The sequence below is a fragment of the Anser anser genome (genome assembly GCF_964211835.1).
Source record: "Anser anser genome assembly, chromosome: 4".
Classification (NCBI taxonomy): Eukaryota; Metazoa; Chordata; class Aves; order Anseriformes; family Anatidae; genus Anser; species Anser anser.
Genome location: NC_139724.1, coordinates 29,724,685 through 29,745,706, shown reverse-complemented (window position 1 = coordinate 29,745,706; position 21,022 = coordinate 29,724,685). Strand labels below are relative to the sequence as shown.

At 36.3% G+C, this 21,022-nt stretch overlaps 1 protein-coding gene across 14 annotated transcripts in view; it reads right to left on the bottom strand.

Moving 5' to 3' along the window:
• The window catches only part of FSTL5 (follistatin like 5), a 413,536-nt gene that overhangs the window by 180,890 nt on the left and 211,624 nt on the right, over nt 1-21,022 (bottom strand). For all 14 annotated transcript variants that reach the window (XM_083834399.1, XM_083834401.1, XM_083834389.1 and 11 more), the window contains one exon: nt 13,550-13,798. In XM_083834399.1, coding sequence (XP_083690525.1) covers nt 13,550-13,798 — 249 coding nt within the window. The remainder of the gene's footprint in view (nt 1-13,549; nt 13,799-21,022) is intronic.

The window sequence follows — 21,022 nt, the reverse complement described above, 5'->3', positions numbered from 1 at the left end:
AAAAGCACCTGGTCCAACATTTCATGGTAAAGGGAGCCCAACTAGGATTACCTAGCTCCCTGTCCAGTCACATCTTGGCACTCCAATAACACATCGTACTCCACTGATGGGGAATCCACCACATCCCTTGGGTGATTATGTATGCTCACTTTCTCTCTCACGCAAAATGCAGAGAATTAAGATCCTTTATTCCTTCATATCTCCTCTGGCTTTTAGAAATAACAATATCCCATTCAGCCTTCTGCACTGAAAGTACGAGTCCTTAAATAATGCATTACAAAAGATCATTTAAATACCACAAATATTGAACCATTCGTCAGGTGAACACTGAATAAATTTTCTTTGCAATCAAATTATCATTTCAGAGCCCAATTTTCTGTCAAAATAAGAGTAAAACAGTCTGAAGTTTAACAAAAACAAGTGCAAAATTAGAAATTTGTGTCACCGTTCACTCTGCAGTTCATTTTTTAAAATTTATTTTCACTTAAAGGTCCAGAATGATTGGTAAAGCATTTATGTGCAATTCACAAAAACATTCTTAATAGACGTAGTTTGAAAATTCAGCCATGAGGCATCCCAAAATCTCAATCTTTTGACTGTCTGTACAAGAGCATTGTTGAGGGAAACGACTCTTTTTAGTCCACATCAACAGATCTTTGTCTTCTAGAAATTAGCATACCAAAAGGACACCATGGGCTGGCCCCATCCACAGATCTTTCACAGTATGAAATAGGAAGGTGCACACCTCAAACCCATGACACTTGAAAATGTCCACACTGCCACCACAACTATTTGCAAATACAGGAAAAAAAAAAAAGAAAATGAAGCAATGATCTATATTTTTCGTCTTTTTAACCACTATTTTGGGGGGAAGGAAGGCAGTTTTTTGACATACGTAAAAATTACATACATATGTACACGTGGGTGTTAAGGAGAAGATAGCAAGACAACAGCAAGATAACAATGGTTATACATGCTGTGCTCATTTACCCCTGAATTACAAAAGTAAGTACAGGTTTTAAGCTGTTATCACAATGTTTTTCAGTTGAGCAGAACAGAACATGGACTATTAAGTTCCCTCTACTTCTCCTGGGCTTCCACCTCAACTGCTGTTAACTCAAGGCTTACCCTAGTAATGTCTTTCTTTCCTTGGTCTACACAGACTTTCTGCTGCCTAGGAACAGGACAGTACGCTATCATAAGCCCATACAGAACAAAATATTAATGGAAATGCATTTTTTAATTATTATATTTCCAGCATTACTTGTTAGTCTAATATAAACAGCACTAAGTAAAGCCATGAAAAGAATCACCAAGAGATAAAGAAGTAATGAGTTCCTTTTTTTTTTTTTAAGTACATATTCTCTACAAACACTGGAGATAAACAAAGCAAGTCTGTTTACTTCTCAAAGCAGCAGAATTTCCTGAATAATTAAAACTAAAGTATTCAAAGTATTTAAAAATATGTTAACAATTTGAAGTATTTAAGAATACTTTAAAAAGGCCATCCCAACAAAACTTTAAAAAAAAATTAAACTGTGAAGTCAATTTCTAAAGCCTACAAAGGCTTTCTTTACTGTTCTTCTGCACTTTCCATTTGAATACTACGATTGCAAAGAAAGACACATGGGTAACTCAAGACTTTGAGTTAATGATCTACAAACCACACTTCACAGCATCAGCTTGATCCTAAATTGCAAATTGTAGAAGAAAGAACATCACATTCTTTGCACAAAGAGCATGGCTTCAGTAGAACTACGTTTTCCAATTTACTCTCTCATTCTATTTTGTTTTAAAGGTTCATTCCTTTCAGATTTAAAACCCAATATTTCCTCCTTTGGACTCCCTTTCATATCTTTCATGCTTGCAATATATTGCTTATTCTTCAAGTGTCTTCAATGAACCTGAAGTCAGTGGAAATCTTTTCATTAGCTTCAGCAGTAAGGCCTGCATCAGGCCTGGAATTCATGGCAATGATAGTGTCAGAGGAAACTCCCTATGGACTGGAAGGGTTTTGCCCCCACCCCCCAGAGCACTCAGGGTTTTTTTGTTCGTTTGTTTTACACAAAGAGATGAAACACATGATTTCAAATTTCTTTAAAAAATTATATTTAATTTAAAAATATTGTAATGATTAAAGAAAGCATTAGCATTTTTCCATATTTATAGCATGTCATGTATTCTCATGTATCTAGTATATACTGATTTCCTATGTCCAGCATAACGGACTTCAAAATTAGACCTTTTTTTTCCCGCCCTACAATGTTTATTACAAAAGTATGTTTTTTCTAGCTACCACAGCTAAAAGATCTGCTTTAAAACTTCATCATACAGTAAAAAAGATGGATATATTCCCAGTGTGGCCATTCACCATCTGCTAAAGCAAATACACTTAAAGATGCTTCAACAATTATGATAAAATGACAACAAATCTAAGAGCACACAGAGCTCATATTCTAAAATGATGATTGTACAACTATAGTTTGCATCATTAGGGACCAATAAACATCTTTATGTTCCATTCAAATGGCAAGGACCTTTTTCAAAGGGAAGCTGAAATGGGAAAATAACAAAGAAATGGTCCATTCAGAAGTTGTCTTAAATTTAGGAACACTAATGAAACAACTTCTTGACCGTAATTAGTATTTAACACTGAAAAGGTATTTTCTCACTTGCAGATTTTTTTTTAATTTTTTTTTTTCCCACAATATATAAGCCTTACTCTTTTACTAAACTTCAAGATTGCTTTTCTTTCATTTTTCCCAGGGACATTAATCATATAAGCACAAGTAAATTCTATATTTTTGACAACAGTTAAGATTCCCTATGTATTTAGAAGATTGTTATTCTTCTAATTATTAAAGTGAAAGTGATTACTTGGAAACACTAAATTGATAGCTTCCTCACACAAGTGAAATTTCCTGACACGCAAAGGCAGAATAAAAATTAAAACTTGCTAGTAAATAATCAGTAGAACTTTTTCAATTCTACACACCTAACATTATTAACCAGATATGAAATCTGCCTTAAAATACTGCTACTAGCAAAACTTCAATACACTTCACTTTTACCTGGAGCTTTAGTAGTAACCCTGTCAAGAATACAGCTAAGAACCCTACTGGTTTAAGGCCAACATCAGCAGTTTTCTTTGGCAAAAACACTTTCTTCTAGAGATTCAGCAGTCTTGGTCTCTAAATGGTGAAAAGAAGAAAAAAAATATATCCACCATCTGCTCCAGCCCTGAGGGAGACAAACTTTCCTGGCAGTATATAGTTCAGAATTTAATTGCACCCAAAGCCAACACAAGCACAAAACAAAAATACAAAAATATTAAACATCATTCACAGCAAGTGGATGTTTTGTATAATTTTACTTTAGCTTATTTCTTGGGGCTACATTTTAACCTATTTTTTTGTAATAGGTTTTCCTTTACTTATGTTGTTTGCTTTCAACAATTTTGAAATATATCAGTGTTATTCAATATAAACAGAAAACTAAAGGATCTAATTAGATTTCATTGCCCGATTTATCAAATTTAATTTATTCTGTGCCTGAGTATTAGAAGTGCATTTGCTAAGTCCACTGACAGTTAAAACATTTTCTAATCTCATAACTTTAAACAATTTAGTTTCTCCATGAAAAGTAAAAACATTCAAATATATTGTAAATATTAGTATTTTTATATCAGTAGCAAATCTTTGTGATTTCAATCTAAAAACTGGAAAGTCCTGACAATATAGAGAATATATATGCTACAATGTTCATTAAAACTGTGCTGCCTTAGTTATTCTATTTCCCAATCTGGGATGAGTATTAGCACATAACTAGTGGAGTATACTGCCGAAGTCTTCCTCTATTATAAACAGGTTAAAGCTAATTATTTTCTGGTCATTTCCCACGTCATCGCAAGCATGAATGGTCATCATCTTTGTGCCACAGTGTGTTCTCAACATCAAATGAGGAGGAGCAAAGGGAAAATTTTAAGCTACCACTAGGCTGTGATCCAGCAATAACTTGCAAGTCTCTTACATTTCATTAGTATATTCTGCTCTTTCCTGTAGATTCCAAAAAGTATTTTAAAAATCTACAAGTCCTGCACAAACTGATGGAAGGACGCCTGAATTAGGAATTGCCAGCTATGTTGATTGCTACTTTGAATCACATCCCATTTTTCAGGTTCCACTAAAATGCTATACATTTTTTTAAAAAATAGAAAAACATTCATTTCATAGCTTTTTGTTTACTACGATCCACAAATATTTCCATGATACTATGATAAAGGAGAAACAAATGGCAAACAAGCAGCAGCTTTTAACTGGTAGGTTTTATCCACTGTAGATTTACTTCTCCCACCAGTTATAAGCTGCTGGATTCAGAAATGGATGTTTATGATCGTTTTTGCATACCCAATTTTCTCCAGAATTTATGGAAAAAATCTATTGCTTTTTTTCAATTGGTATACCATATATTAGCCACCTTGAATTCTATTATGCCAGTGCCTTGTATATGTATCCAATTGCTAATGATTTTTAAAGGCCAGCAATCCGTTTCATCAAATTTTCTTCATACCTGAAGACAATTCTGATATGATTTTCATTAAAACTTTAAGAAGTGTTCATTACACAGATCAGTATGCCTTAACTTTATGCTTTGTTGTTGTATGAAAAAATATATATGTATCTCACTTAAATGCCTCCCTGAAGACCAGGCTTCCTCTGTTTATAATAAAATTATGACTAAAGTTTGAATTGATTTATTGTGTAACAATCTTCATTATACCATAGTCCCTCTAATAATAACCTAATCAGATAAGGACAATTACATAGAATTATAGCTGGCAGCAAGAAGTTTTAAGTTCGGGGAACACACAGTCACTCCCTTGACAGTACTGGAAACCACTGGCTGAAACAGATCACAGTGTGCCGCTTGCTGACCCTCCAAAACCACGCAGAACATGTCCAAGTGAGGGTGTTTTTCAGTTATGCTCATTCACAGAATCACAGGATGGCTGAGGCTGGCAGGGACCTCAGGGTCTATCTGGTCCAACCCCTGCTCAAGCAGGACCACCCAGAGCAGGCTGCCCAGACCCATGTCCAGGCAGCTTCTGAAGATCTCCAAGGAGGAGACTCTGTGACTTTCGTAGGCAGCCCGTGCCAGTGTTCAGACACACGCACAGTAAAGAAGGGTCTCTTGATGTTTGGATGTAACCCCTCATCTTCCAGTTTGTGTCTACTGCACTATATTTGATATGTATGTAGGAGTTGTAATCATTTGTAAAACTGCTCATTCAAACACAGCATTTCCATTTCAAGCCAAAAATCACTAAAACTACTTTTTTTCTTTCCTGAGCTCTCTCCCCCATTTACTTGTGGAAGTTAAAAAAAAAAAAAAAAAATAGTAAACTACACTAAATATAGTTTCATTGAAATTCCTCGTGCTCCTGAACTGCAAGTATATCATCATAAATAGGTTGCTACTGACACTAAGAAAATCGACAATCTGAATCATTTAAAATATTGCTAGTCTGATTCAGTAGAGGCTTCAAAATGCAGCTTTCAACAGAAGTTTCTTTGAACAGGTTCAACTTCATTACTAGAATCAGAAAAAAAAATTTAAACATTCTTCAACCAATGAAAATTTCTGATGTCCAAACATGTTTCTTTAGGTATTAACAAACAGCAGCAGCGTTCCTACAAGCAATTTCAAACTTCATTAAGTTTTGTTTTTTTTTTTTTAACAGAGATTAAGTAGAGAACAGTTATTCCTTATCTCTATAGGAATGCAGAATACGTAAGCCGTTAAGAGTTTATTAACATATTTATTCCAGTAGTGAAGGAATGAAAACACATGGATTGAGGCTGCTCCAGCTGCTGAAAATAAGAGATGTCTTTGCAGTATGTCCTTGGCCAGTCAAAAAATCATAAAGTGTTCGAGGCTAGTCATTGTCCCATCCTACACCGTATTTAATCCAAACAGAAGGAAAAAAGAGAGTAGAGTTTGGGGTTCAGCTGTAAAGTGGTACAGTATTCCCAATAGTGAACACAGGATATGCTGAATGTTTAGTTTTTAAATTAACCATGTACTCAAGTATCTTCCACCCTATTTCACTCTGCAGATCCAGTAGCAGATATTCTTCTATATGTAGGCCTTGTCTTTCTGCTAGTTTAAACAATTTAAGAAATTTAAGACAATTTGGAGCAATCTAAGAGATGTTTGTGACAAATCTTGAACAGATGGTTGAGGAAAAACAATGACAATCTTCCAAATTTCATGACCAATGGAACTGAGGAAATAAAGTAAGTGGGGATAGTAGACTAGAGGAACAGTGCTAAAATTTAGTTTATGGTTTCACAGAACAATAAAAAAGAAGCAGTTTTCCATTGGCTACAGCATTCCTCTTCAACAGGAAATACTGGAAGAAACTAATTATTTACCTGTCATTAACAAAACAGTGATTTTTTTTCTTTCCACTCTGTGAATGATTTATTACTACTGTAAATAGTTAAGCGCATATGCAATTCCCTGCATGAAGACATACTTCAGAAATTCATTAAATTTAAATTGTTACATCCAGTTAAATTGTAACATTGTTGCACTAATGTAAATGTATGTAGATTATGGGCCAAATTCCTAAATACAAGTCAAAGACTTGCTGTGCTCTGTCAAACTTCATAGTTTAAGATCAAGCCTTTCTTCATCCCCTATTCTTCTGATAGAGTTCTGAAAGATTTTTCATTTTTTTTTTTATAATCCAGTTTATGGGGAATATACATTTGGAGTGATAATTGAAGCTTAACAGTTTATCAGCAGCAAACTTACGGCCGTATGCTATTTGCAGGAATTCAGGCTTTCAGAAAGACTTTAATAATGATGTTTTGAGAACTTCAACAGAGAAGCCAGCTGACAGCCACAGAACAAAAGAAACACCTTTGAAAGAATTTCTCTTGCAATGAAAACACTGCAACAGAATCTTACTAACATATCTTAAATCTCTTTTGAGAGTGATTACAGATTACCATTAAATAATAAGTGTGGGTAGTCAAGGTTAATATTAAAGATTAAATATTTTCTAAAGTGAGACTGATAAAATGACAGAGATTAATGTTTGCTTTTGGAGTACATAAACATCAAATTAGACAAAACAAGTGTCAGTGCTTCTAAATGAATATGTCAGTATTTTAGGAACCAGTATTTTAGGACCACACTTACCTAGCATACAGATCACAAGAAAGTTATCTTTGGACAAATCCTGTTGCAACCTCTGGGAAGGCTAGATTGCTGTTCTAGATCTCTTCTGCAAGCTATTGCTGGGATCTAGTTCACTTCAACTCACTTTCACTGAATCACAGAACGGTTAAATGGTTTTCCCCTCCCCTAATCATGACAAGATCAGAAAATTCACAGAACAAACCCACATCCTTTTCCCTAGTAGCTGCAAAGTCTGATTGTGAAATCCTGTTGTTTTACCCATGAGACCTGCTGCGTAAACTTGTAAGTTTGTTTTGAATGTGCTTGTGTTTTCTTCATTTTTGTTCTTTTATTAGAATAGAAAGCAAATTTTCCTCATACCTACCATCAGCATGCCCTGATGATTTTGTAAGCCTCATTCATATCCCCCATAAGCCATTTTATACTTTCAGTCATACTTATTGTGAACTTTTTCCAGTTTGAACAAATCCAAAAGGGGTAGGGGCATAGTCTGCTCTTATCCTCATTGCTCTGCACAACTCAGTAACAGCAGCAGACTTTCTTACCGAAGTTTCTATTGTAACAGTCCTCAGAAACCTAGACATTTTAGTAGTAGCACAAAGAAATCTTAAGCTTACAGACAGCTTAACAGATTATAAATCCCACCAAATGAAAAGTGAGACAAAAAAAAAAAAAAGGAAATAAAGTGTTAATATCAGAAGAAAGATATAGAAGTTACTTTAAAGTTTATGTATGAAATAACTTCTATTCTAGCAATATTCTGTAAAAGTCATAGTACACAGGAGTATGTGTTACATTCCCGAGAACTCCTATTAAATCACAATTTGTCAAAATGACTGAGTGTATCGCTGTGTATAGAAACATATAGAAATACACTTCATATGAAAAGCTCTTAGAAGGTCATGGTGCGAAGAAAATATAAAATTAATTATGTCATGAGGAATTTTTAGTCTCCTGTTTAGATTTACTGGCCTGAATTTAAGAAAATCAAATCTCTGAAGTTAACACATAAAGCAGACATAACTGAAGCCTACTGGACATCCAATGCGGGCCATTCAGCCCCTGGTAGTTCATACAAAAGTTCAACAAAACTTTTTAGAAGCTTGGAGCTGCAGCTGTCCCTCTTGGGAACACACTTGCAGGAAGAAAAGTAATGGCTCCAGCCTTCTAAGTTTGGCACAAACTTCATGGAGCAGTGGCAGAGGCACCAAGTAAAGCAGTTCTGGTCCATTTGAATCACTACCCACTGGGGCTTATTAAAGCTATGCTTGGCGATGGCCAGGAAGGGGTTCTTTAACAGTATGAAGTGCAGTGTAAGCCAGATGGTCTAATTTCTTTTTCCCCAACAAAACATTAAGCTGCTCTGAAACACAAAGTGCATGTCTCAAGAACAGCCAAGACATTGGAAGCAGAGCATGTGGAAACCACCCAGCCGCAGATCTATAGTCAGCAAGCCGACAAAGGCAGTGCCAAATTAGGATGGTATCAGCATATCAGACTTCCCAGCTCACTCTGTCAATACCAGATTTGCTTTGGCTCATCATTCAAGTTTGCTCTTCTTCCAAGAAGTTCTAGATCTCTTCTGCAGGCTATTGCTTCATTATATGGCTTTATTAAATCCAACCATCAACCAAACACTAGTAAGTCCATGTAGTGGGTTTACGTGGCAAAGTTTTGGTAGCAGGGGACTATAGGGGTGGCTTCTGTGAGAAGGATCTAGAAGCTGCCCCATGTTTGGTAAGGGCCCTGCTGCTGACCGGAGCTGAGCCAATAAGCGATGTTGTTTTGCACCTCTGTGAGAGCATATTTAAGACGGGAAAAAAAACGCTGCACCACACAGCAGCTGGGAGAGTGAGAGGAGTGAGGAACAGCCTTGCAGGCGCCAAGGTCAGTGAAGAAGGAGGGGGAGAGGTGCTCCAGGCGCCGGAGCAGAAGTCCCCTGCGGCCTGTGGTGAGGACCATGGTGAAGCAGGCTGTCCCCCTGCAGCCCGTGGAGTACCACGGTGGAGCAGGGTTCCACACTGCAGCCCATGGGGGAGACCATGGTGGAGCAGGTGGACTTGCACCAACGGAGGCTGCGGCCTGTGGAAGACCCCTGCCGGAGCAGATTCCGGGCCGGAGCTGCAGCCCGTGGAGAGGAGACCATGCAGGAGCAGGTGACCTGGCAGAAGCTGCTGCCCGTGGGGGATCCAGGTTGGAGCAGTTTGCTCCTGAGGGATGGACCCCGTGGTACGGACTCATATCTGGAGCAGTTCTTGAAGAGCTGCTGCCTGTGGGAAGCCCACGCCGGATCAGTTCGGCAAGGACTGCATCCCGTGGGAGGGACCCCACAGCACAGGGGACGAGAGTGACCGAGAAGGAGCGACGGAGAAGCAGCGCTACAGACTGACCATAACCCCCGTTCCCCTGCACCGCTCGGGGGGAGGAGGTGGACGAGGGTGGATGAGGGTGAAGGTGCTTTTGGTTTCTTTCCTTTGTTTCTCGCTTCTCTAGCTTGTTAGTAATAGGCAATAAATCTTACTATCTCCCTACGCTGAGTCTGTTTTGGCCGTCACAATAATTACTTCGCGATCTCCCTGTCCTTATCTCAACCCTTGAGCCCTTTTCATTGTATTTTCTCCCTGTTCCTCTTTGAGGAGGGGGAGTGAGAGAGCGGTTGTAGTGGAACTCGGCCGCCCACCTGAGTAAAACCACCACAGTCCACCACTAAACCATGTCCCTAAGTGCCACATCCACATGTCTCTTACATACCTCCAGGGAAGGTGACTCCACCACTTCCCTGGGAAGCCTGTTCCAATGCCTAACCACCCTTTCCATGTAGAAACTCTTATTGATATCCAATGTAAACTTCCTCTGGCACAACCTGAGGCTGCTTCTTCATGCTTCTTCCTATCACTTGTCACCTCAGAAAAGAAAAACAACCTTCTCGCTGCAGCCTCCTTTCAGGTTGCTGTAAAGAAATGAGGTCTCCCCTCAACCCCCTTTCCTCCAGTGTATACAACCCTAGTACTGTAAATCATTCAGTTTTAAAACTTTGTTTCAGTATTCATAGATTTTAACTGTTGTTGTGATGTTAACCAGGTAGACAGAACATTTGTTTATAAACTATTATTTTCCAATCGCAGAATACTAAAATGTTTAATAATAAGCTTACTACTGTAATATGTTTTATTTCCATCTTTTCTGATCTCGAGCTCAATGCCCAGTCTAAAACTTATTTCCCGAAGAAATATTTTTCTTGCAAGAAAATCAGCCCAGTATGAGGATTTGAAACCCAAAATGTGAGCTAAACGTTGAAGGTAAATATAAGGTTTAGACTAGATGAAATTTAAAAAATAAAAATCAAGTTACCAAGTGCATGTTTGCATGATCTAAAGTCAACTGATTAGCAATAGCATAGAAAGCATAATCTTTTAACTGTAATCATGAAGTTGTGCATATATACACACAAATATATGTGGAGTCACTGCTGTCAGAGACCACTGATACCATATGATGGCACGTTGTGTACATACTGAACCTATTCACCTTCCTGCACCACCAATTCAGAGTGGCTCATTCTTTTTAAAGAATTCTGTGAAAGAATGCTCAGGATGTTTGTTTTCTGAATATAAAATCTTTTTTGAAACATTCTCATCTCAGAAGCAGCTCATTGAGATGAGATCACTTGCGCTAGAGTATGTCAGCTAAACTACAAGTCATGTGGCAGTGCCCTTCTGACAACACCGATGACGATGGGGTTCACGTTTTCTATCTAGGAATTTCACGGTTGAGGGTATTTTCTATTGGCTCTTTAATGTTTTTGACCTGATAATTGGCAGTACTTTGGCCTTACTGAAGACAACCTACTAGTTGCTAACTCAAAAATGTCTTTTAAAAGAAAGGAACCTCATGAACACAGTTTAGAATCTTCTTTTACAGTACAGATGACTCCAGGTACTAATACTGCAAGATTCAAGTACATAGAAGATACTTCAAGTGTAAGCCCAAGTCACCACACAAAACTCAGCCCTCAAGAAGTTAAACAAGATAGCATTAAAGAAAATTAAGACTGAAGGAAATAATACCTAATATTTTGAAAAATAAGTAACTTGAGTCACACTTTGAACTGAATGATGGAGAACATATTCAGCAGTCATAAATGGCAACAATGCTGCCATTACCATGCTGTACTATAGCAACAAATGAGCTGAAGTTACTAAGACAAAACTTGATATTTATAAGGTCTGTATACAACAAACAAAATAAAGGAAAAAACTTGCCCTTAGTCATGTCTGTTTAACACCACTGAAGGCACCATAAAATGAGAAAAAGGAGATAAAATTAAATATTTTATACTAATTGTAAGCATTTTGATACAGCATCCAAATTACAATATTTTATCACCTTGATAAGTAATAGTTTTCAGAAGAGAATTCTAAGGAAGTCAGTTGGGTGCCCTAGTCCTTCTCTGACAACTGTCGCTGATTAAAAGGAGAAACCCACTTTTTTAATCCACTGTCTAAATTAAGTGCCTGAAGTTGAGCATCATTCAGATACTCCATTTTCCACTACAGTACACATGAAACAAATGTGGTGAATTTAAAATGTGAAGATCAGCTAACAAAACTTTAGGCAGCACTTGGATGATGTTTCTAGCTAAGGCACTGCCTCAATTTCTATTTCAGTAAATAAATCTTGCCACATTTTCCCCCTCAGAAAAAGCAACGCTAATTTTTCATAAACATGCTCTGAATTTATTTGTAGTGTGCATTACATACTGAAGAACTGAAATTAGCCACACAAATTTAAACACTTGTGTTTGTTACTGTCATTTATTCTCTCAGTATTGTATCATCTAAAACAAAATTGTTGAATTTGGTTTTGTTTTTTTTAAATCTACTTAGGAAAACCTAATTCTTATTTTTTTTTAAAAAAAAAAAGATTGTGATTTTTGAGACACAAGAGAGAAACATCCATGTTTTATTATTGCACAAATCATTCCCTACAAGCGACATATGCTATGATCCTAAAATCAAATTTTAATTTTCTGCTACCTCAGGACAAAGTCTACCTATTGTGACAATGCATCAATTTTCTACACACTGTTCACATTAAGTTTTTTTTTATTATTATTATTATTATTCAGTTCTACTACAAAACCCTTTGTTATAACAAAGTTATTAAGATGTGTGCATAACCTGGGATGCTTGGATTTAGTAAAGAGTTCCAACATTTCAATTAAACGCCAACTACTTAACAACAAGTGTAGTGTAAAAAAAGATATTTTTTGAAAATTTTAAAACTGGTTCCATTTGAACAACCTTATACCAGAATAAATCCTTGAAAATTCTGATTAAAATTTAAGTGGAATATAACAATGTAAGTGAATGTTAAATAAGAAATATGAACTTCATTTAATTGAAATGTTTTCAGTAGACTTCTTTCTGTGGTGAAAGTAGCTAATGTTCATGCAAATTTTTGTCCTACTGAGTAGTTCAGGTTTTCTATTACTGAGAATGTAACTATATCCTCAACTTATAGCCTTTAAAAAGAATAGAAATTAATTCAACCCCTAGGTAGACTCATTAAAAATGGCATTATTCAAAACTGCATTTTTCCAAAAGCCATCTGTCTGTTTTAACCAGTAACAGCAAACTACAAATCTGCCCAAAAACTCAAACATACTTAATCAAGGTCCGTATTGGCAGAGTTCCAGAAAACTGCAAGGTGTGCTCAAAATACATAAAAACAGAGCAAGCTGCAATTCAGTATGATAAGCTGCTTCATATAAAGGTACATCTCTCAGTGTTCACGCTGGCATCTCTCAGAATTCAGTAGACGAAAAGGCAGCTTAACTTGCACGCTTTGGTAAATACACAAGTAAACTTGATAGTCCAAATTCAAAGCGAGCAAGACCCATTTAGCCATGAATTAGCTGCCAGTCTACCTATTCATCAACTTCAAGACCAAATACAAATACAGGTCCCCCAGCCTTACCAAACCCCTCTGAATCTTAAATTCTGTTTTTGCTGCAAGAGAGATTAATGTACTTTGGGCTTTGGGACTGTAAGTACATTCAGACGAATGTGGTCAACTGCCACATCTGTATGAAACTGCTATGGATTGATCCTAAAGAGAAATCTGGTTTATTCAGATTAAAAAGGGTGTTCATAGATAGCACTAAGTATAAACGCAAAGAAAAAAAAAAATCTGTAAGATGTCTCTGGAGTGATGTACTTATGGTATTACCTTCCAGAGTCATTTAATTGTTGTACATTCAATGCAGCCTCTACAATTCTTTAAATGAACTGCTTGAAAACACGTAACCAATAGCAGTGTTTTGTACAGCCGCACTTACCTTTAAAAAAGCAATCTTCGTTGTGGACAATGGTGACCTTTTGCTTTTTCAGGCAGGCAGCACGATGCACTTCACAATGATTTTCGTAGAACTCTCCGTCAGAGCCGCACACCGGCTTGTAATGCGGCTTGCAGCGCTCCATGCAGACGCACTCAGCCTGGCCGCTCTCCCCGTTCACAACACAGTGTCTTCCCAAACCACAGTACTTGTTTTCGCATGATCCCAAGTGCCCATCTTGACCCATGAACCCTGAAAAAAGCAAATTGTAATACAAGATCAATCAAATCACATGCAAAGAATCTGACAAAATCAAATACATATTTTGCCCACAGGCTTTCTTTTTAAGCACTCTAAGGCTCTTATTAATATTTACAAGTCCTCACAGTAAGAATTGTTTTATGAACCTTACAGGTCAGAAAAATGCAGTGCAAAAAAAAACTCTTCAATCCATACAATAAATTTTACTGCATCGTAACAGTGCTGTTTTTATTAAGCTGCCTCAATTTTACCAACAAAGTGTTTTCTGAATCTTTTAAGAAAGTACTTACTAAGCAAAGTTCTTGTTCTAAAGCCAGAATAATTATTGGTGGGATTCAGCATACACTCTTCAGTACATGGACAGATGAGTGTAAGACAAAAAGCAACAAAAAAAAAAATACAGATGCAGGGGGAAAACATAAATAAATAAACAAATAAACACCACATACAGACATATGCAGGTAAACAAAAACATGCACAGACGTGAGTAGAAGTGAAACAAGACAAGTCATTATTATTAACGAAAAGTCTACCAAAACCTCTCCTCTAGCTACAGAGGATTCCTAATAGAGGAAGGTCTACTTAAATAAAAAAGTTACATGAATGCAGGTAATTTAACAGTACTGGAGGGCCAATGACAATGCAACACTGCAATGTAAGAAAAAATAACGATATCAGTGAAGCAAAGTGACACTGCTTTTAAGCATACTGTGACCATCAAGTCTGCCTGCAGTAATTCTCCATTCTGGTACTACTTTTTTTCAAGAAGCTGGGTTCACTGATACAGTGACCATCTACAATCCTGAACTGCATTTTGGATTTGTGAAGTTCTCACTTTTTCTAGAATGAATTAGAAAATTATCCATTTTCTAGTAATTAATGGCCTGCTCTAGGTCATTTGCAAATACAGAAAAATATAAATAATATCTGAAAGCTACTTAGAATCTGTATATTTTAATTGCACGCAAGATTCAATAAGATATTTGTATTATGTAAAGAAAGTGAGAACATCCTTCTTTTACAACCCTGCCTAATGCTTAGCATAAATTAGCCTGGTACTAAACAAGTTTAATCTGGATATCATGACTAGGTATACTAGGTAGTCATTGTCATGTGTTCATTGTCATGTGTTCAATTAACTGTAATTAAAAGCATCATCTAATAACAAGAAGGGGAGGTACAATGAAAAAATAAAATGAAATTTCCACTTGCAGTTACTAATGCTTCGATTATGCAGAAGGTCTGAGACCATAATTGTATCATCCAATAAGTATAAAATACTAAAATATCACCAAATGTAGGAAAAGACACAGCCCTTCGCGGTTAACCTCATTTTATTCTCTTGCTGTTCACTCCTAATCAAATCAACAACTTCTAAGAACTCAATCCACAAATACCATATACTCCTCGTAATCTCACTCCTTGTGATTCCTTCCCCATTCTCGCAGCCAAGCTGAAAAGTACTTGGCTGCCCCATGGGAAAAAAAATATGAACAAACAAATGGCAATGCATAATTTAGTAGTTTTAGATTTATTTTGTTTAGTGAAGACCGAATGAGCTAACAAGTAAATACATCAGCTTGGCACACATTTCTCCTAACTACTGAGAATCTATGTTCTTCACTTCACTGGCAGAAGTCAATTCTCACCACTTTTTCTGCTTAAGCGTATAGGATTATTAGACCCAAGACAAAAGTGCATTGGTTCTTTCCTTTCTTGTAGAGCAAAGATCCCACTTTTTTCCACAGACCAATACAGTACAAAAAGCATGCAGCCATGAAAGTTGGCTTTGATATGACAAATCCTTTTGCTATATTATTTTACAACAATCTGAGCACAATGCTGAGAAGGCTACATACTCACTCACCTCTGACATATTTTATCTAACTGTATTATAGCCATTTTTATACACACATATGAAATAGTTTATGCCAGGCTGGTGTTGGTGAGCATAACTTTCAGAAGCACCAAACAGACTTGAAATATGCAAACTTAATCAAAAATTTTAATTTTCCAATTAATTTTGAAAATATTACTCCTTGTACCAACACGTCATAACTATAAAGAGGCAACAGAGATTAATTAACAAAAACTAATGTAAATCCCATTTCTTTCCCCTACTGCTAACATCAAATAAAGTTAAGTCTTGCAATATCCAAGCACACTTCACAGCACTGGTCATGTACACACGCCATAGAATTATAGGACTTTGGAGTGATAGAACTGCTGCAGTTTGAGGCCAAAGTCCATAAATCGTTATTGTTTCTGCTTTCTGAATTGGAAGATAAAGTTCTCAAACTGACAACTGCTCTGAATTATTGAGGTGTGTGGTACTTGAGCAATGCACAGAGCTGTATATTGTTGTGAAAGTAGAAACTGATTTGAGACTTCACTTGGGACTTCGTTTTAATACTATAATTGAATATGATGTCTGAATGAAAAACAGCTACTTTCAGATGAGGGAGAATTATTTTCATAATATATATTGATAGTAATATTGATATATATAAGCATATAACAATCATATCAATAAATAAGCAAGCTTTCATCCCTAATGAAAAGTTCTATAAATGTCTCAATTTTATATCATTAACTAATCCAAAACAACAAATGTATTTACATGTATCATTTCATACACAACTCCTTCTATCAAAGTCAACTGTAGAATTCCAATTGACATCGACACAGGTAGTGTTCCTTCTCCAGACATAGTTTTTACCTTCAGTTCTGCTATTACTGAATGTTAACAAGTGCTGTTCTGTGTTATTTTTAATTTATGAACTTGCATACCTCCCAACCCATTCACAGGACAGACATGTCACAAAAACAAAAAACACCGGGTTTTTCTGAAGGCTGTTTGTTCTTCCATCTAAGCATTTAGATTTAGACAGTAAACTAGTCCAAGATGAATTTGGGTTCTTATATTTGGACATACAATTTAGTGCGGAAGATAAGCAGCCCAACATATTCAATATTAAGAGAGACAGAGAACAAGTAAATCAAGAGGACAAATGATCTGCCTATGAATACTGATCTTTTTTCAGCAATTTAATTGGAATTGCTTATGTGACAATAGAGGAGTCCACATTTGACAAATAGCACAACGTGATTATAGGGAAGTGTGTACCAATACAGCTAAGTTAGCATACTCTGCATTTTCACCTGATAGAGCATAATATCTATGCATTCATAGAGGATCTACAGTACTATGGAAAACAAAATGTCCCTTGTTCAATTTGCAAATGAATACTCGCAAGTCAGGAAACATTTAAATTATCATACCCATAAGTTTAAAAAGCTACATTTGAAGAAATATCATTAAAGATATATTACACCTAAGGCAGCCAAAGCAGTCACAATGTTTTTTTGGATTAAACTCTAGACAAACATAAAAGGAAAGAACAAATAAATGGAAAATGATTTTTATTTTAAGAATTGGAGAAAGCAAAATGTTTTTGACTTCTCTTTTAAGACAAGTCATCATAAATAGAGCTTCAAGCTGTCACTTAGCATTCCTCATACGTATTTCCAGCTGAAGGAACGGAACCCAGAACTGATCAAGTTTCAGGCCACGTTTCATTCATATCTGGGAATTAATTGAGTGTTTCAGTATGTAAAAGGCTGGCAAGAATATCTTCGTTTCTTCTAATGAATCAGTTAAGAGAAGCATCATACTTGGAGACTTCAGAAATTCATAAGCATGTGAATCACCCCGTTCTCTAGTTGGCCTAAGGTTGGAAGGCAGAAAGGGTTTTTGTATCTTGAGTCCTCACTCCCAAACACAGACTCTCCTCTCAACAATAGAGTTTGTATTCATGGCTTCTATCATAACTTACAGCATTCTCTACATGACATTTAAAACAAAGTGGCAACTAGTTTGGGAGACAATAAGTCAATACCTTGCATATGAATAACTGACACTGATTTCTGGGATCAACAGTCCATCTGTCCCCCCACCTTTTTATTTAAGAGGATTTTGTCAATAACCATACCAACTCTACAGCTGTATTTTTTCATCATATCATCTATGAAAGGCCTATAGAACATCAGGATTACAGTCTTGGTAAGTACTCAGTAACAGCCTAAAGTTTCACATGAGACAGGAATATCCTGGAAGAGATGAGGTGGGGAATGAAGGGGGAGAAGGTCGAGGGTAGAGCAGCAGTAGGGAAATTGATCGCTGCCTACCATTAACACTAATAGGGCAGTAACACTGAACATGACCTCAGCATGAACTGTATCTGTTCGTAAATATTTTTTTTAAATATCTAGACTTTTTTTTAAAAAAAGTGAAGTACTTTAGCAGCAATTCTTAAGACAAATTTTAATATTTCTAGCAAGAACAGCTTGTAATTGTACTGACTGAACAAGACACTAAATTTGCATTACTCATTATCCAGCACTCCTGGCATACAAACTTCTTCAGTAATTTAGTGTTTTTGATTTTGATCGGGAACATTTTGTGTAGGGACAAAATTTAAAGAAAAAAAAAAGAGAGAGAATCTCAGAGTAAATGAAGATTGTCAATAATTTGTAAGTATAATGCCTGTGGTAATAAAATTCCCCTATATGACTAACTAATAAAATAAAGAGAGAGAGGATTTGGGTCAATTACCAGAGTATTCTCTAAACATGATATTAAAGTGCCATAACACAGCACTTTTATTCTGTAGCATCTTCACCCTACCCAAGTCAGACCTCACACTCAGAGGAGGAAAAAAAAAAACAGCAAAGAAAACACACACACACTCCTCTGATTTTAAGACAAAGGTAAGGAAAAAAAAAAAGATAATTTTGGTTTTGTTTGGTATGTTTTAACAGGCAATACAATTTAGTAGTCAGTTGTTAAAGCTGTCTGCATTCCAAACTCTGACTATTTTAGTCAAGCTTTTGGACACACTACTAGCAATTTGCATCTTATATATTTTTCTGAAGATACAGGACTTCCAGAATACAGTCACCTCAAGGTGGATGTGGAGAGAAATATCACTTGTGGTCATGTTCACAGATTTGCATGCAAATTAATCTTAAACTAACGCATGTCTTCTATAAAATATGCACAAACACATAAGTGTTTCTTCCAAATCCTTAAAGTAACAAAAAATGTAGGTTTATGTTCCATGCTTATTCACTTTTTATCTTGCAACAGACTTATTCTTAACAATTACAGGGCAGCTTCAATTTAAATAATCTTTCATACTATGAACTACTTAACAAAATAAGGCTCATAAAAGTAGAAGCAAACATACCCCCTGAAGCTCCAAAAAATCACCCTCAATAACAAAGATTTTACAGATTGTGAGATGGAGCCTGAAAAATAATCCATTCTTTTCAATCAAAGAAAGATTAAATTTAGAGGTCTCTCTTGCATTTCTACTTATAAGGAATTACTTGTCTCTACACATTTGATTTTTTTTTTAATTGTCTAGAGACTTAAGTTTAAGCATGTGAAGAAAAATAAAAACTCAATTAATTGTCCATACATTCTTAAGTTCTTTGTCTCTATAGCAGAGGAGACAGAAGAAGGACACAAGAGGAGGGGGAAACCATAGCAAGAAACTGTTGAGAAAAATTAATTAAATACTATCTTTTTCCTGACTGCAGGAGAGTAAAGTTGAGAATAAAAAACCCAGGGTACAATAGTCAAGTTCAAAGCTCATTCCTCTTAACAGAAACAAAGAACCACTTGTTTGTATAATTAAATTTTGTAGAAGAGAAAGGAATAAGATTTGTCATGTCACAGGTATGATGAGGGAAAAAAATGCTCATAGAAGACAAGATAATCTTAAAATTACACTTATCTTTCACCACAAGGACAATGGTTATAGTAGCAATTCAAACACAGTCAGAGGGAGAGTTTGAATACAATAATTACAAATAAAACAGAGAAATGCCACTTGAAACAGACTCCCACTCATAATGGTGAAAGACTGTCCACAAGAGGCTTTGTGGACTAAAATCACATGAAGACCTTTTCAGTAAGGAGTTCAATAGCATACAAATATAAATGGGACTTAGATTCATACTGTTAAGGCATAACCTTGTAAGGTTATGGTAATGAGACAGCAGCTAAAAGAACTTTTAAAGATTACCAATATATAAGTACAAGAGTATGCTACCTCATTCTAATTAACCACAACAAAATGCCTGCAAGTATTCAGTTATGAAAATGAATGGATAAAACACAAGGGACAGTTTTAAAACACAAAGTTCAAAACAACAGTTGCACAGATATACAACGATGCAAGTTTTACTGAAATATTTTCTACTAAGTGGTTTAGAAGACTAAAATATTTGTGCAGCAGGACTCTCAAAAATAAATAATAATAATAATAATAATAATATAAACTATCCCATTTCGACACCAGAAAGTGCTTCTCGTAACAGATAGCCCAAGCAATTCCTTCCTGGGCATTCCTTCCAATAACTTATCCTTTGCCATATCAATATCAAGCCTTTCATAAGAGCAGAAGTAAGCTAAGAAACTTAAAATCTCTATTTTTAAATAACTATATACATTCACAGAAGTAAGTTTGATTTTGTTGCAAAATTGTGCCATAGCTTGCCTTGTTTTTTGTTTGTTTTTGTGTTGTTTCCCCTCCCCTTCTTTCCTCACTGTGTTTTCTATGACTACCCTACCAGGCAACAAGCAAAACAACAGCCTGTAGCTATCTCTGACTTACAGAAGGTACTGGTCAGACAAGTACTGCTACAGAGTGCAGCGCTTTACCTGTGGTGGCAAAGGAGCCTCACCAGCCTTAGCTGTCACTGAGAGCAGTGGATCTCTTCAAAGTTTCTCAGAGAGAGAAAGAAGGGCAAAATAAAGACTTGTATGGTAGCAGCACCAGTGCTTTAAAGATAGAGAGGGGAAGGAATGATAAATTAATTTTAAAAAGCAAGCGGCACGGCCTTGAAGGGTCAGGGCAAGCCCCCTGCCCTCAGCTGCAGCCACTTTGATTTCTCACATGTCGGAGTCTTGCTCCCACCTGTAGGAGCAACAATAAACTGCACACTTAGCTGGCCAATAGCTTTCTGGGCCATGGGTTTCCCTCTGCAGCAACTAAGCAAGAGTACTTTATGCAACAGTTCACTTTGCCTGTACCTACAATCAATTTTTGGATGAGTCCTGTCCTGTATTCCATTCGTCCCTGTGCATCCCCCTGTACCACCACCCAAAAACCACCCTTTTTAGGACTGGAAGTACTGTGAGGACTT